The sequence below is a fragment of the Microtus oregoni genome, unplaced genomic scaffold, assembly GCF_018167655.1.
Source record: "Microtus oregoni isolate MIOR12 unplaced genomic scaffold, Mior012 000000F_ref0000247, whole genome shotgun sequence".
Classification (NCBI taxonomy): domain Eukaryota; kingdom Metazoa; phylum Chordata; class Mammalia; order Rodentia; family Cricetidae; genus Microtus; species Microtus oregoni.
This window is the reverse complement of record NW_024543059.1, coordinates 9,325,882-9,344,671: the sequence shown is the minus strand read 5'-3', so window position 1 is coordinate 9,344,671 and position 18,790 is coordinate 9,325,882. Positions and strand designations below refer to the sequence as shown.

The window sequence follows — 18,790 nt, the reverse complement described above, 5'->3', positions numbered from 1 at the left end:
TCTAATCTCTGGCACTTAAACTTTTGAGTTCTTTTCCAAATACACAGACTTAGTGCCATTCGAAAAAACTGCCCTTGCCTTATAAACCTAACCTGAACAATGCCTTCCGTGCAATTTTTTTTTCCTATGTTACTCATTTCATGGCACCTTTTTCATTTCCTCTTGGTAAATGATTGCTTTCCAACCATATGGGGGGAAATTAGTCCACCTCACCCTGAAGGACAGACAATAGACTATTTGAAAGCAGTATCCCTGAATGGCCTAGTTCCTGAATATATACTCAAAGAAGAAAGCATGTATCAACCCAAATACTCTTCTGAGAATATTCATAGCTGTTTTTCATAGTCATGAATATAGATACATTAACATCAACAGATAAGTAGAGAAATAGTCGTATTGCTACACATATCTGGAAAATTAATAAGCAATATAACAAGAAGTATTGCTGGATTAAGCATCACCATGAATGAATCCCCCAATTATTAGATTGAGTAGAAGATGTAAAGTTTTCCCATCCACTAACATGTAAAAGTGTGCTGATTGATTTTTATGTAAAAGTCTAGAATTTTTGTGTTACCTTTTAGTTATGAAAGCAGCTGAGTCACATGAAGGGACAGAAAATAAGAGAGATAATTAAGGGTCATATTTGGGAGCAGGGTAATGGAAATAAATGAAGTCTTGATTTTGGTAAAGACTAACTCATATGCATATTAAAGTCAATCAAAGAATGTGTTTTCCATATATATGGGCAATTTAGTGAATGTTAGTTAGATGTGGAAAGATTTGAAAAATAAACAAACAACAAAACCCTCTACTTAAGCCTCAAAAGCTATGTAAGTGTTAGAATCCATGATTATTACATACTACAAAATTTGGGATCCGATGGACTTCCCTGATAATTTCATTCTGCCTTCATTAAGTATTTAGGTTTGGAGGATTCCTGTGTTAGTCTGGACCTGCCACAATTGGTCAGTAAATAAATATCTCTCTACAAAGCATCTTAATGGGTAATTTGGAATACATCCACAGTTTTCTATTAGTAAGATATTCACTTCTGTTTCTCAAAAGAGTCAGAAGCATTCTTTGAAGAGTCACAAGCCTTATTAGTGCAATGAAGCATCTCAGAAGAACTACAAAGATGCACTGGGATGGAATATTTCCTAAAATTGACTAGAGAATGTCCTGCATGAAGCAGAACGAGGAAAACATGGAGGAAAAATCTGGAACGAGAGGGAGAGAACATAGCAGGCTTAACTCTTGTCACTGGAAGATGAAAGAGAAGCCCATGACCACCCAGCCAATCTTCAAAATGGTCTGACATTACGGTCTTGTAATTATTCCTCTGGCAAAGTCATAAGCTTACTGACTCTCATCAGAAAACTACAGAGAAGAAATTCAATGATTTTTAATTCTCTTGATAAAATTATCTTTTTATCTAAAATTTGTTGTTGCTTTTATTTTCTGTATACCCAATTTGTTTTTGCAGTATTTTTAAACACAGTATACAACATATTGGGTTTCATTAGGACATTTGCAGTCATATTTTGTTCCTGTTGAATCTCCCTGTTTTCCTCCCCCTGTTCTCCTCTCTCAGGTCCCCTAGGCTCTCCCATGCATTCACTTCCACTTTCATGTCAAATACTTTTTACTGTCTGCTTTTCCCCATTCCACCCCTTAGGGTTCTAACCTTCCCTCCATGATTTCCTTACTTACACACACACACACACACACACACACACACACACACAAATTAAAGTAGGATTTGGTTGTGGGAGAAAACACACAGGCTTTATCCCTAACATATTTTATATAACATAGTTTTCAGTTCCACCTATTTTCTATAGATGTCATGATTTTATTTTTCTCCAAGGATGGATAAAATTCAATCACATGTATGTACCATATTTTCTTTAGCTGGTATGGTTCAGTTTCTTAGATACTGTGAATAATGTAGAAAAAACATGTATGTGCAGAATTCTGTCTCTCAAAATGATTAAGAGTCCATATAGCTCATACTGAGTGCAAAGTTCTGTCACAGACTTTTTACCCAGAATGTAAAAGCCCTGGATTCAGCCTCACAAAACTGACTGCTGATCAAAACGTATAAAGTAGATTATTTCATTCAGATAACTTAAGAAGAAAAATATACAATTGGTAAAGATACCCAATCCCATTGTAATTAGAATGACCAAAAAGGTATGGGTTGAGACCATCTTAAAGAAACCCAGGTCCTAGTAAATGCAAGTAAATAGGCAAAAACTGTATCTTACAATATGGGATTTGGTGTAGATGTATGCAACAAATTAAGGAGATAAACAAGTGGCTTTTGTTTTCAGTTAAATAATGGTGGACTTTTAAAGTGTTTCATTGGATGTTTTATATAAAATGAAGTTAGTCTAAAAAAAAATCTTGGTCCAGTAGTGAATCCAGTCAGATTGAAGAACATAGAAAATACAGCATAGGGGACTCTAAGTGATAAACACAGAGTTATCCTTGAAACACTGAATGGCTTTCTAATACACTCTTGGCTAACAACTAAGCTAAGTTCTAATCCATTAGACGCTTATGGTCATAAACTCTAAAACACAGGAAAAACAGACTAAAATTAATCACTAGTCCAGTTGCATAAACTTGCTTGCATGAATTATCCTTATTTATTTGAAAGTACTTGAGCCCCTCAAATAATAAAGACATATACTTGTATTTTTGAGAAAGAAAATTGGCACATGTATTCTTACTTACTTACATCTATTCATATGAAAATGATTAATTAGTAGCTTTTACAATGCATAATTGCACCCAAATGCCCTGTCTGAATGACCTTGAATGGATAGTCTTGAAAAGGCACAATCAATCACAAATAGAAAAGGTAACACAGACTCAAAACATAAGTAACTACCTTGCTTATTGATTTTAAGATTGAATCTCGCTTATCAGTGTAAGATGACTCAATTATTAGAACTGCACTGACGCCAAGAGTCTGGTGTTTTCCCTCTAAACTTTGAGAGCAGGTACTCAGGACATGTATCTGACCTTCCACAGCATCAGTCTCGGTTCAAAGCAGGCCTTCTGGGGGCATGATGGTTGTAGTCTTTCCATTCAAAGAACTTGTCAAAGAATATACAACACACCAATGTCACTGATTGCTTTTACTCTTTGTTTATTTGAGCTCCAAACTACCAGTTTCCTTCCCTCAGTTGGCACTGCAGCATCATAGCTAGACTATTAACATCACTTATAGAATGTGGTAATTTGACTATGCTAATTTCCAAAGGCCTTTGTGAATCTAAGGAAAAACAACGAATAACAACTTACCAGTTGTGAAGAGAAGCTTTCTAGGATCCTGAGAAAAGAAAAAAATAAAATATTTCACTGGAAAATAAAATGCTAACTGCATAAACCTCTGCAAGAAGTTTGCAAGGTTTGTTGCCATGTATTAGGAATTAGAGCAGCACTCTTACAGTGTGAATAACAACTCAATTAAGTCTCAGAACATTTTTGCATTATATAAAGCAAAGTCAGAGAAGTCTTCCTGCCTGAGAAAAGGGAATCGCTGGATAAGGTAGAAGGCCTGACCATTCATCTGATTACAGGCTGTCTGTAATGTCTATTCTTCAATAACATTGAGACTCAATAGCTTAAGCTATATTGCAAAATTGAATGTATATTATAGTCTCACTATGTTGCCCAGAATATTGTAAGCTTAGAAATTTATTATCGTCCAGACTCTACAGCTAAGATAGCTTTTAAATACTCTGTGTTCAATGCCCAACAAAAAAAAATAATTTTTAACTCTAAAACACGGGCCAATCATGTTGGCACATGCCTTTAATCCTAGCACTCAGAAAGTCAAAGGCAGGTGGAGTTCTGCGAGTTCCTGGCCTGTCTGGTCTACAAAAGTGAGTTCCAGTACAGCCAGGGCAACACAGACATGTCCTGTCACATCCTCACGATCTGCCATCTGATAGACTAAAAAAAAAGCCAAGACAGTGGAATATTGGACAACTAATTATAAGCAGATAGCATGAAAATAGGAAAACTACTGTAGGTGTTAAAGAAGTATGAATCATAGAAAGAGGAGCATAAAAGGGAAAGCTACACTAAGGAGGTAACAGTGAGAAAGAAGCAAATATTGATAATGTGGGGGAGGCTACAGGATGGCACAGGGAGTTTGGTGGAGACAGAGAAACAGAACTCAGCCTGAAAACATGCCGTGTGAAGTGCTGTCACTGGACAGGCTAGGGAGCTACATTCTCCAGAGAATCTCAGGGCTTTACTCAGTATATGATCACTTGGTCATCCTTTTAAACGTAGCAATTCCCATGCCCTAGTCATACGAATCAAATCATATTGATGTTTATATATGGTCCTAGAGGCAACAGATTCATTGAACATTATTTGAGGTATTCAGTTTTACAATTTGTTTTGTCATTTGTTTCCTTTAAGGAAGACAGTCAAATAAATGATTATAGCAGTCTTGGCTGAGAAGGCTCTAATGGTATGTGAAGGACTAAATGGAGTATGGAATGAGGGGAACATCTAATAAGAGGGCAAGTCACTGTCATTTATCATAAAAGGGCATGGAGACAGAGCAGTCTGACTTGGTTGCAGCCTTGGTCCTGGGAAGACAATGTGAAAGTACTGAGCAACAGAGACCTAGCCAGGGCTTTCCATGTGCTGTGCATCTACTCTGGCTGACCAGATACAATCTCATCTCAAGAACAGAGAGATGAAATGAAAGAACAGCATCCCCTGAGTCAGATAAGGCATGCTAGGAAATTCAGCTCAAGGTTGTCTATTTCATGGAAACAAAAGAATCATAAAAACACACTAACACCTTAAGTCAAATAACTTTATTATTTAGTATCCACAAATAATCGGCCTACAGCTGTGCCCTTTTCTCCCTGCACAGTAAGGGAGTTATTAAAGTATTTTTACCTGAGATTGGCACTGTCGTTACTCTCAGCTAACCGAGAGGAATTAGACAAAGACAAAGGCTGTTGGCAGTCAGAAAGTAGATCTGAGTGGCAACCTTCTGAATACAGCAGGATATAAAAAGTAGACACTGCAAACTCCCATTTTTCAGCAGGAGAAACTATAGAATAGTAATTACCTGCAATTTCTATTGAAAGGGAATAAAACTCAACTTGACAACCGCATTTTAAAAGCACTCAAAAGAGCAGCAAGGTACAAATTTTCTGTAAAAATCACAGACCCTGGGGGCTGGAGAGATGGCTCAGTGGTTATGAGCATTGCCTGCTCTTCCAAAGGTCCTGAGTTCAATTCCCAGCAACCACATGGTGGCTCACAACCATCTGTAATGAGGTCTGGTGCCCTCTTCTGGCCTGCAGACATACACACAGACAGAATATTGTATACATAATAAATAAATAAAAAAAAAAAAAAAAAAAAAATCACAGACCCTCATTAGTTATCCAATGACAAGCGAAAGGAAAATGGAAGGGCAAGGACCACCCACCTCATTTCGGTATCGTGCCGCATTCAGTTCAGGGAAATCTTCACTATAGTTCACTGAGAAGTTGAGGGCATTCATCAAATGGGCAGCCACATGCACACCTATGGAACCACACCAGGGATAAGTCAGTGGGGATTTCAACACATGTTCTTTGTCTAGAAGTCAACAGTTCTCCATAAACAAACTCCAATAGTTATCGAAGCAACGAAATATCTGGGTGAAACTAGTCTAAAACACAAAATGAAAATCACCTGAATGTAGATAACTTACTAAAATTACACGTATTTAAATTCTATTCTTCTACTCAATTGTCAATATAAAAAAATGCTGGCCGAATACATCTTGAGCTAGAATCATATTTTTAAACAAAAATCTCACATTCTAATTTTCATTCACATATGGTCATACAATATTACATTTGAGCTTGGAAATGCTTAGTCTCCTTACTTTAACCTTTACAAATGATATTATTTACTATTATAAGAAACTCACTATGACATTGGATTCAGCAACTGAACAACATAATACAAAATGCCATAAGAAACACCCATGTTTGAAGTAGAAAAAAGACAAGATCTCCTGAGTAAATTGGGAGCATGGGGACCTTGGGAGAGTGTTGAAGGGAAGGGGAGAGACAGAGAGGGGAGCAGAGCTCAATAAAAATCAATAAAAAAAGAAACACCTATGTTCTTACTTCCTTTCACAACTGTCTCCAGATTCACAAAAAGAGTGACTAAAATACCTAATTAGAAAATCACTAAATAAGCTCATGGTAGGAGAAAACATACAGAAGGAAATCAAATATTCTGCATTGGTAAGATGGACAATACTGAAAAAAAAAAAAAACGATCATTTTCCACTTTCTCACCTGAGAAAATACAGACAGTTATGCCACAGGTTATGTGGAACGTCTTACTTTTATCCAATAATCTTCTTGTTCTCCTGCTTGGAACCTAAATAAAAACAAATTAATATGGTAAGAGTAATACAACCAGTCAAAATATGTATAATTTTTTTTTCATTCCACCATTACTAATATCATCAAAAATGTGAAACTACAGCACAAGCCTATTAGTCAAAATTGAGGGAATTATGGCATAATGATTCACTGAAGGCACTCAAATGAATGTGAGAAAGTATACTATTGAGCTGTAAAAGACTGAAAGACACGCTGTTGGATAAAAAGACTAGAACCACACTGTGTTCTTACGTTGCTCAAAGCAAACATCACTGTACTTAAGTCTGTGCCGACATTTGTCTCCAGCTCTCATCAGCAGCGGTTCCGTCACACATAGGTGAAACTGTCTGATAACTTAGCATACTTTTTAAATGTTTAAATTTGATAGAATACATGGCTTCCTTTTTGTTGCAAAGTAAGGTTATTTTTTAGTTAGGCCAATCACATCTATGGTTTTAAATACCCACTAGATTTGTAGAAACACAATAGCCAAGAATCTTCAAATAGCTGTGATTCGTACTGGGCAACAACTCTTTAAGGCTATTATCTACTGAGAAATCTGGAGGGAACTTCCTGCATTCTGCCACTTATACTCCTTCTCTTAGTGCCAAGCCAATGTCCAGCCAGAGGGACCAAATCCTAGCATTTAGGAATATTGGCAACCTGGGGAATGTTATTTTCATAGATAAAGACTTTTCAAGTATAACTGCCTGAAAAAAAAAAACTGAGAAGTCTTGCTAGAGGAAATCAGCATTGCACACTTCACAGATCACTGATAACAGCTCTGAAAACATAATTATCTACCCGTGTATCCCTGATTATTTTGGTGAAGAATCAACACATGCATACAAACATGTTCATGCTCACACATATTCAAAAGACTAATCAAACCCCAAAAAAATGTAGTTGAGTTCTTAAATAATGACACAGAATTTGTTCATTCCCTCTCTCACTTTGCAACAAGTAAGCATTCTAGATGAGAATTGTTACTCAATAAGGGCATCTATTTCAGCCTCTTTGCATAGCTCAAAATGAGTCAGGCATGTTAAGCAATGAAAAATTGCACTTATTAGCAATCTGTACAATACTCAAACGCCACAGGACTCAGGTTTGCTCATGTGAACTTTGTTAAGGAAAAATTTAGACCTCAGTGAGGTCTGATAGAGTGGAAAAGAGCTCAGAACTGGAATTAACTTTTATCTCTGTCATTCACGCATTTCCGATCTTGGTCAAGCCATACTCTCTATACCTCAGGTTCTCAAGCTTAAAATAGACCAGTGATATCTGATTGTAGAATTGTTGTTAGGAGTCATGAGAGTTCTGAAGTACTGAAAATAGTACCTGAAAGCATGACTGATAATACATCTTCAATTCTCGGTCCTGCACTAATTTTGCAGAATAGTCTTCTGACCACTTTTAAATGGCTGTGTCCCTTACCATCACTGAGAAGAAAAATTCTAAAGGAAATTTAATCAATTCACAAAACCAGAAAAACTAACACATCATCCTTATACTTGATTTTTCCACAGAAATTCATAAACATATTTTTTCATACCTTCTGTGATCCTCGAAGATAAGCCAGGAGTGTCCGGCACATGGGTAAAAGGGTAAGGCTGCAGTTGAGGTTCAGGACAGATGCAGAGGCTCTGCTTAGACACAATCCTACCTGAACAAACAAGACCAGGGTCCAAACAGAGTCAAGTGTAAATGAAAAGCAACCTTGACCTGCAGTCGCAGGTCTCGCCCTGCTCCCTAAGGACCATGACAAATGCCAAGTCCTTCAAGAGTCCTGAAGGGTTCCTTTCATCTCACTAAAGCTTCCTGAGGGAAAAAGAAAATCTTTCTGCTGCCAATGCCCATAAAACTGATGTTTCTCCTTTCTGCTAATGATATAATCACTTTAACATATTTTTGCATCTGTGGGTCAATTTCTTACACTAACCCTGGCTTTAAGAAGCCTTGGGTCTCAACACTATGTGTTCTACAACCCCAGGATCCGGCATCACAGGAATCAGAACTCACAGATAAGCTAAGGAGAGTTCTAAAAGGAACCGCATTTGTAGTCTGCCCTCTCTCTGGAACTCCCTTCATCTCTACACAGCCTACCCATTCACACACAGTCCCCTCCAACTCTTCAGTCCAGCCTCTCTTACAGCTTTGCCTTAAACTATGGGTACTGCCCTGGCCTGAAGATGGGAATTATCCCAGTGAGACAAGGATTCTTGTTACTTTTGTATTGTCCCATCATGTTTTCAACACTCTTCCAATCACCTCTTTTTAAATCTTATTTTATTTTTAATTGACGAATAAGTACTGTACACATTCATTAGGTATAAGGTGAAATATTTACATGAACACACAATATAAGATGACCACACTACACTAACAGAGATGTGTCACTTCCTGCTTTGCATCAACACTTACCATTTGTTTGCACTAAGGTCACTAATTCAACTCTTTTCTGCATTGTGAAACACGTAATACATTACTGACTTACAATTGCCACATTGCTCAACTGGTCATCAGAACTTGTTTCTCCCGTCTACTAATAATCTTCAACTAGCATCTTCCCTCCAAAGTTCACCACAGCAAGCCCCAGTAATCATTATCCTACCCTCTGATTCTGTGAATTCAACTATTAGATTCTAAATTGTAAGTAACACCATGATAGTTCTCTTCTCTGTGTGGCTCACTTGACTAAGAACACTCTAAGTTCAACACGTTGTTGCAAATTACCAATTTGAAATAAGACCATATCTAGTAAAACTGTGATTCATTTGTTTAAATATATAGGGTCTTTTTGTTGTTTTAGTGTTTTAACTTTTTTAAAAGAAATCCATTTCCATTTGATCACTGTTAAAATATTTCTTCATGACTGAATAAAGGAATTATATAGAACAGATCCTATAGATATTAGTAAACACACTTACCTATCTTTACTGTTCAATTTGCATTTATTAACTCTAAACATCCCCCTGAAACTTGAGAATGAAATTGCTAGTAATATCTCTTCTATACGACAGAACGTGTCATTATGATATTAAAATTTGACCCACCACCGCAAAGAGCAGCAACAACAACAACAACAAAAACAACTTGAAATTTATAGAACCAAATCGCCATCCTAAAGATTCTGCCTCAAGTACCTGTGCTCTTAACCACTGCACACGCCACCTCCCAAGCTTGACTTTAAATAAAGAACAGAAGCAAATAGCAGATTATAAATACTTTGTTGATTGATCACTGAAGATTAGAACTAAGTGGTTTTAGAAAACGGCCCTAGATGTCTTCCCTTCTTTGTTCCTTCTCTTAATCATTAGAGAAGCCTGAGGTATCAATTCTGTAGTACTAGAGGAAGCCACAAGGACATATTCATTACAATGGACTAGAAATGGTATGGTGGAGATGGGATTTCCAACACACTTTTCCTTTGTTCTATGACGTATGACTGCCTTTGACTTCCTTTGTTTTTTTTCCTGTTTCTCTTGGTGCCTGCTGATCTCCCTATGAGCACAGCATTTCTGAAATGCTTTAACATCACTTTGCATCGGTTGCTTTAGAACAGATTGTTACTGTGATCCTCAGATCAGCTCCTTAAGTTAGGCTCTGACACCTCATAGATGACAGCTGTTACAAAAAAAAGAAAAGAGAGATATTCAGCTAGGAATTCTCAGCTCTATGGTTTGGGGTAGTATCTCGATACCTTTTCTACAAATTTTCCAGATAACTCTAACAATGTAGCCTAGGTTAAGGACCACAATCTTAAACTACTTAGCTAAACTGTGCTGCTTATGAGGTAGGAAATGAGAGCTACCATTAAATTATAGCAAGTAAATGTGTATTCCCAAATGTATGGCCAAATTTAGCTTAAAAACTTAATCTTCATTAGAAATATAAAAGCAACTATTCCAAATATATATAAAACCAAGAAGTGACAGCAATGTCACCTCTTTAAAGCTGACACAGTATATATCTCAGCAGCTGGGCCCACTGCTTGATAATCTGATGCACACAATGAAGCTAGATGAATAAAAGATGTTTTCTTATGTTACAAACTGTTGTAAGAAAGCAAGTACTTCATGCATTTTGCCGATGATTTATAAAGGAATCTGGCCGGGCGGTGGTGGCGCACGCCTTTAATCCCAGCACTCGGGAGGCAGAGGCAGGCGGATCTCTGTGAGTTCGAGGCCAGCCTGGTCTACAAGAGCTAGTTCCAGGACAGGAACCAAAAAGCTACGGAGAAACCCTGTCTCGAAAAATCAAAAATAAATAAATAAATAAAAATAAAAAAAAATAAAGGAATCTGAAGAAGTCAAGTAGTTTGCCCAAAGCCACAGAAAATAATTTGAATAGTCAATGAAAGTCCCACTATTATCAGAAGATACCATCTCTCTACATGAAATGCAATAATATTTATACACATATAAAGAAAGAAGAAATACATTTTTAAAAGCTACAAACTTACATAGGTCACTGCCATAACTCTCTTATTGTAACCCCCAGAAGTCATATGCAAATCCATGCATTAAGACGGCCTTAGATAAATCTTCTGCGAAGTGATTGAATCTGTAAAAATTCTAGTAAATATATCTCACATAAATCAACACAAATGCTTATTTTAATAGGTTTTTTTTTAAGATTGAAATCTAGTTAAGAAGGACATAATTAAATCCAGTAAGATTGTAAGACAAATCAGATGAGGGAAGAACAGATTCTCAGCAGAGCATATTTTATAGGTTACAGGTCTTCAAATCAAAATTGTCAGAATTTAAAGACTACTGCCAATTCTCTCCAAATATGGGAAAGTTATTTCTACTTTCTGATGTCTGTATTATTCATCTGCAGCATCTTGTAAGGAGAGGAGTCACAAATTATCGTAAAATAGAAGACATTTTCTACACCATAAATGCTATTCTTTCTAACATTTGATGTATTCTGCTTTTGGTGGAGGAAAAAGAAAAAAGAAGATAGAATGGTAAGAAATAAAACAAAGAGAAAGCAAGAAGAAAATATGGAAGAAAAAAATTAAAGAATTCTCTGAAATATATTACATTTTTACATTACTCATTTCTTTGTTGAACCCCAATTTTTTCTTAGAAATGAAAAGAGAGGGGCAGGGAGAAATGTCTTGTGGTTAAGAGCTCCTCTTACAAAGGACCCAGAATCAGTTACCAGCACTCACATAGGGGTGCACAACCATCCATAGCTTCAGTTCTAGGAGATTCAAAGTCCTCTTCTGCAGGTACTGAGCACACATTTGAAGGACAGGGATACATGAGTTAAGCACTTCTGTCGATAAAATAAACTAAATAAAACTAAAACATTGTTCTGAGTGGAGGAGAAAAAGAGGAATTATAAAAGAATGTAACTAGTCCATCCTCTCATCACAGAAGGGATATTGAGACTGTACGAGGCAGAGGACCAGGATTCCTGATGTGAGATAGTCTTCTAGACATGAAAAGGCTACACCCCTGAAATCTCACTAATACAAACGTGTAAATGACCACACAAGTGGACATGCCAACAATATAGTTGAGGAAACCTATAGGTGAAGAGCTACAGGATATCAATGACTGCAGAAAGAAGAAGAATTAGCCTTCTCCAGGGAAGAGCCTTCAATAGGGGTAATCCAGTAGGTAATCCAATCCCAAGTGGCCAGCCCTAACACATGTGCATACAAAAAGCACTAAATGGACATGGTAGAATGTATATTTGTAAAAAAAAAAAAAAGGAAAAGAAAAAAGAAAAAACAATCATTTCAAAATTAGTAGTAAAGTTGAGAGTAGGGAACACAGAAGTAGTTGGAGAGGGGAGAGGAAGAGTGGAAATTATGTAAAGATATTACCAATGTATTATCAGAAATATTTTTAAAAGATATAAAAATAACAATAAGATTCTGCCAAATAAAAAACAACATAGGGAAAAGAGAAATGGCTCAGTTGTAAAGAGGACTTGCTCTTTCAGAGGACTCAGACCTAGGGTCGGTGCCCAGCACTCACACATTGGCTCACAAGCATCCAACTCCACTTCTAAGAGACCCGGAAAAATTTAACCCACGAGATTCTAGACGGCTGCTTTATCTGCAATATTAATATACCAAGATAATAATGTCTCTTAAAATATGTAAACTAAGATCTAATTAAACATGAAAGTTCAGAGCTTTAAAAATACCAATAAATCATCTCCACTTCCTTTAGGATTAAATACTTTATAAAAAATTTGTATTCTTCCTCATTAATAGTCATTTCATTCTGGAATGTTTAATTATTGTGTTTACTATACAGTAATTCAAATCAAAGTGATTTTAAATGCACTTTGGGAAGGACAGGGTTTATTTTGGAATTCCTTTCCGTTTTCATGATGCAAAACCCAACTGGAAATTTTACCAATGATTCATTTCCTCACGTATGTTTCCTGAATATGCTTGGTTTTTTAAAAAAAAAAAAAAAAACTAAAACCAAAACTTTCCCCTCAGTTCATAAGGTACAAAATTCATGCATTCAGAACAGTGTTGAGATTGAGGAAAACAGAAAAGTGTTTTTAAATTGGCATTATTAGAAAACATTTCACCTCTTTACTTATTGAGTATTGATACATTCTCCATCAGTATGTTTGCTAAGTCTATTCATTTTTATTTAATTCCTATTCTGCCATTGGCTCCAAAAGAATCCACATTCTTAAATGAACGCTCCAGAGTTCCCGTCTCAGGGAGCTGGTGATCACTAGAGGGCAGTATTATTTTCCTAGTTCACGTTTGTCCCAATGTCCCAGAGACATAATTAAAAGAATTTCTGGTGTGCTGTCATGTTAAGATGATACATACACTTGAAATCCTTGTGATGGACTGTTGATCTGTCCGCCCCCCCCCCTCCATGTTTATTTATTGAAGCATTAGTCCTCAAGGTCCTCAAAATTATTCAGCACATTGGAAAACAACAGTTTAAAGAAATCAAGACCCCCCCCCACTTCCGGAAAGAATTAGAATTCTATTACCATGTTATAGTTTTTCTATTATATTTGTCTTATTTAATTTCATTCAGCTGATGTTACATAATATTAAGTTAGATTAGCTTTATAGGCAGTTAAGTAGCTACAGATAAAGAGGAAGTAGCAAATTTAGGCTGCAAAGCCCTGTGTTTGAAAATTCAGGTACTTGTATCCAGATGTCTTATTGTGTGATTTCATAATTGTTCAGTGTTAGTTTGGCCATCTCTAACAACGCACCTTAAAGAAAGCAACTTCAAAAGCATTTGTTTGTTTCCTATTGCTCTTGGGTCCAGGAATTCCAAGAACAAGCTACCAGGGTGTTCAGTGTGTCTGTGAGGGCCATCTTTCTGCTTTGTAGATGGCTATTCTCAGGGTGCAACTGAACATCATGATGGAAATCAGTAGATATGAACAGACACACAGACAGACATGGAACATGAACTAGTCTTTCCTTCTTCTTTAGGGATTCCTTACATAGTATACACCAGTCTTTGTCACACAGACTCTACCCTTCTGACCCATTTGTCTCAACTCTTGAACCCAGCACTGTAGGAGTGAAAGGGGAAAGGTTACATATGTTCAGACTATACACAGCACAGCGTAAGTGCATTTTTGGATGAGAGTGGTCATTAAGAGGACTGCTGTTTAATAACAACTACTATCAAGGAACAGACTAGAAGGAACTAGAACAGAGCGTAGTACCTTGGTTACCGTATATCACTGATAACAAAAATGAAACTCTGTTAACGACAAGCCACTTATGTCTGAGTTACCTCTAGAAAGGAGTCAGGAATAACCAGGGTTTGTCAGGGAATTTATGTTGTCACTAACTTTATTAAAGTATAATTCTTTTTATTGAGTTGGCAGATATTCTAATTAGCTTGACGTAAGTGGTTATTTCACAGTATATACACATAACTAATTGAGCTGTGTATCTTTAATATGCAGTCTTTTGAATTATCAATCTTAATTCTTTTTACTCATTAAGTAGAAAATAAGTTAATTATAATTTCTTAAAAGTGGATAGAGGAAATGGGAGGGAGAAATGATGTAATTATACTAAAATTTCAGCATAAACAATTATATTTTAAATTCAAATAGTTATATCTAGCTAAGCAAACATCACAAATATCCCTGAATTATATTAATCTTAACTACTATGATAACCCTACTGCTTGTATATATAATGATGGCTTATATACATTTCTTTGGGTATACACATACCATTGGATTTTTAAGGTTTCTAACATTAGGCAGAATAAAACATCTAAGGTAAGCATCTTGCATATAAACTTTCTCAATATATCTACCCATTTCATAAGACAGATTTCTAGTAACTAATTAGAAATGGCACAGCTTTTAAAGATACATTATCACCCTCACTGGTGATGGGGTCCACCTGTCAATACACTGCCTTTTAGTGAACTGTTCTTGCTCGCTCTTTCCCAATGGCTTCTGTTCCCCCTGGCCATCTGCATGCCTGTGAATCTATAGCTCCTTCCCGTGCTCTATTTTTATCAACATGTATTGACTGCACTAAGCAGAGGGTTCCATGGTGACAATGAGTACATGCAAATAACGTTCTTTCACAATGTCCCCTTCACCTTCTTATCTCCCCTCTACCCACATTGATCCCTTTCTTCCTTAGGTGTCCCTATTTTGCACTTCTGTATTTTAAAAAACATCTAGATTCCCTATATATGAAAGAAACAACATTTCTCTCTATGGAACTGACTTACTTTGCTTATCCTAAGGATCTCCAGTTCTTCTCAATTTCCTGCAGATGAAATGATTTTATTTTATGGCTAAGTAAACATCTGTGTATACATATTACCATTATCTACTCATCTCTGATATACCTGAGTCCATAATCGGTTACTGTGATTAATGCTTCTATACATGGATGTGCAGGTATCTTAGCTGTATGCTAACATAAATCCCTTCAGGGATAGAGTGAGGAATGATACAGCAGCTCTGTGTTTAGGGTTTTTTTGCTGTTGTTTTGAGGACACTCTGGTGATGTCTCTGGAGACAACAATAGTTTTTATTCCCATTAGGTGTGTATAAAAGAGGTCCTTCCCCCTGCTGTATTGTAACCATCACTTGTTGTAGAACATATATTTTTTATAACCAGAAAACCTAAAGGGCCTCATCTTCTACCATCTAACCTAGGGTCTGTCTCTTCTCTGCGAGTTTCCAGCCAAGAGGAAACATCCTGCTTGAATTCCTCCGGAGACAGCAGTCTGTTCCACTGTCAAACTGTTTCTTATGTGCAGATGAAATCTGTTTCCTGGTAACTTCCACCCACAGAGCTGCACTGGATAACAATTTCCTGAAATGGATATCTGAAACAGAAGATAAAAGGGGATGATTTCCTGGTCCGATATTATTTTTTCATGTTGAAAGTAATTTATAACTCTTGAAATAATTTTAAGAGTTGCTTATCATCTCAGACACTTCCCAAGGCAACTCTGTTAAATAAATCCACAAAAGAGACACAGGAAGATCACCACCATATTCCTTACTCTACGGGATCCAAAATAAATGACAACTGTTGTCCTTGAGTTCATGACACATAAGTCTGATTCCCAGGAGTCACTATGAAGCCATGACCCTTCTTTTCTACACTAATAGAGGGAAAAAAATCAGTGAGGAAGAGAGAATAGGAACAGAATTTGCTCCTACTGCAGCTCACTATATTACATGGAGTGTGAAGCCAACATTCCTATTTCCCTCTTAACTTTTAACTTTACCTAAGCTAAAAGCTTTCCATTCATGTGGTTTGCTTCCTACCCAAAGTTTTGGCATCTTATTAAAAGACTTTTTAAAAAATTAAAAGGAAAAAATTTCTGCGAATTAGCCAATTCCAGGAGAACAACACCAGGTACCTTTTCTGATGAATTAATTTTCAAACAAGCATTTTTCTTCCAACTAGGAATTTCTTCACAGTTTGGAGAAATATGACATCTTACAAAGGGCCACGCAAATATGTTGCTCAAAGGGCTGTGAAAAGGCCTTGGCAGTGTTAATAGTACGTATAGAACTGGTCCCTTTTTTTAGCTTCCTCTTGTGCGTCAACAATCAGCCATTTCCAAGAAAAATAAAATACTAGAGTTTATAAAGCATATGTGTATTGTGATCCGCTATTTGTCAAGACTTCTACCCTGTAAAGTTAATTTTAATTGATTCTTCTCTCTCTGAAACATATTTAATTAAACCAAGTGTTGTATATTAAACTATACAATGCCTAATTCTTACAGCTCTTTCATAGACTGGCAGATCATCAGCTCTTCTGTTTGTATTTAACTAAACTACACCAACATTTTATAAAGAAACAAGAATGGGAGGTGAAATCCCCTCCAAGCACTGTCATTTCCTAACTACACAACACAGGCAGAGGAAAAAGTGAGTTTACACACCTTACCCAGTACCCCTCCAAAGCACAATACCTCTTTACCCTTTTATCTGCTCATCCTTTTTTTCTCAACTCCTACAGTTTCCTATTATGACATGGAAGACTTTACCAGACTTTCCCAAATCTGACTACAGATGGGAAATGCCCGATGAACTGATGGACTACTTTAAAATCTGCATACCTTCACTGCCCTTTGTAGAATTCTGGGTTTTGTATCTCATGATGGGGAGCAGTCTAGAGAGATGGCTCGGTGGCTAAAAGTGTTTGCTGAAATCAGACTACCAGAGCCCTCATAAAAAGCCAGAAGAGATCACATATCTGCAACCCCAACACAGTAGGGGTCAGGTCAGGAGAATGGGGGCTTAACTTATGCCAGCCTTGGTCCAGGGTACAGCCAATGAGAAATCTGTCTCAGGGAAATATGACTGAGAGGGACACCTCACATTGTCCTCTGTCCTTCACATTCGCATTTGAGTTTATAAACACAGGCCCACAGTGCACACATACGTGCACACATACACACATTCATAAACCACACATAGCTATATCACACACATGTATGCCTAGAACACATACCTCACACAAATGTGCATATACCATACATAATTGTATATATTATATCACACACAAAACAAACAACAAACAAACAAACAAAAAAGCTCTGTTGTGGGCCCCTCAAGACACACAACTAATTTTATGCTGTACCAGTTCAGCATACACTCTGAAGCCATTAATTTAAGTTAGAAGTCTCTTTACTAGCTGTGTGAACTTACGTAATACTTATTCTATCTCAACCTAATTTTTTTCTCACCTGGAATTTGAAAAATGAAGAGACAATAGTACATACATCAGAAAGAAATATATAGTAATACGTGAATGATATAGAATTAAGTGTAGGGGTGCTTAGCAAGAAGCATTGTTGGCCCTCCACAGAAAAAGATAAAGTTTCTCTAAAGTCCATTCTTTCAGATATCTCATCTTTATCTCTGTAGAGTGGGGTCCCTGTTACAATTATGAAGGTGAGCTTGATTTCACTCATCTGCATCTAATGAATTCAAAGGAAGTTCTAAGCAACTATTAGATGTTGAAAGAATGAATGGCCCTTCAACATTTTTTCCTCCAGTAAAAAGAGGGAACAAAAAGTGATCACCCAAGAAATACAGTTCAAATCTAGGCTTAGAATTCAGAACTGCTCTATCTTATCGTCCAAAAGTAACCAGTCTTTTCTACTCTCCAGTTTCCAGCAGCTCAGACTAATTCTGGAAATGAGCAATGCCCAGTCTATAAAAATATCTGAGAGCAGCTAGAACTCTTTCATGAGTCTACAGGGGTCAGTCGGTCCAAGCCATTTTTGTCTTAATTTATATTACAAGTAGGTTTTGACAAGCCAAATTGATGATATCATAAGGCCATGAGGCTATATTTTCATATGTGGCTCAGATTAGCTCCCAGATGCATTGCTTAAATTAGTCCACATTATCACTACAAGTCCCCGTTCCCTATCCACAGCTCACACTATTTCAATCCCATCTGTGACGCAAGTTGACCTTATGCAGCCTCCGTGACAAATAGACAAACTCTAACAGCCTTGAAACTCCAGCGCAAGGCTTACTTTTCTGTGAGGATCTATTAGAGCAAACACTTCACTCTGCCCTCTATATCTCTTCTCCCATTTTCAGAAACTCTGACAAGCCTGGAGCCTTTTTCAATGATTCATTTTATGTCAAAGAGCATTTAATTACAAGCCAGATTGTTTTATATTTGATTATTCACATCTCCCTAAGTTATCAAGTGTCCGTACAGGTTAAATGTCAAAGCTTAAATTGCCTCTTATTCCTGGTGATCTTAAAATGCATGGTCATTCATAAAGACTTTATGTATAATAAATACTCACTGAGCAAAACATGGTTTGAGCAATGAAAGGTGGCAAAAATAAAATGTGGTCATCAAACAA

The 18,790-nt window shown here is 36.8% G+C and overlaps 1 protein-coding gene across 2 annotated transcripts in view; it reads right to left on the bottom strand.

Moving 5' to 3' along the window:
* The window catches only part of Nox4 (NADPH oxidase 4), a 90,338-nt gene that overhangs the window by 56,205 nt on the left and 15,343 nt on the right, over positions 1-18,790 (bottom strand). The window contains exons 3-6 of one of the 2 annotated variants that reach the window (XM_041649700.1): positions 7,990-8,100; positions 6,345-6,429; positions 5,480-5,577; positions 3,316-3,343 (exon numbers count right to left, since the gene is read on the bottom strand). In XM_041649700.1, the coding sequence (XP_041505634.1) occupies positions 3,316-3,343; positions 5,480-5,577; positions 6,345-6,429; positions 7,990-8,100 (322 nt within the window). The remainder of the gene's footprint in view (positions 1-3,315; positions 3,344-5,479; positions 5,578-6,344; positions 6,430-7,989; positions 8,101-18,790) is intronic. The other variant, XM_041649710.1, reaches the window with a different exon arrangement.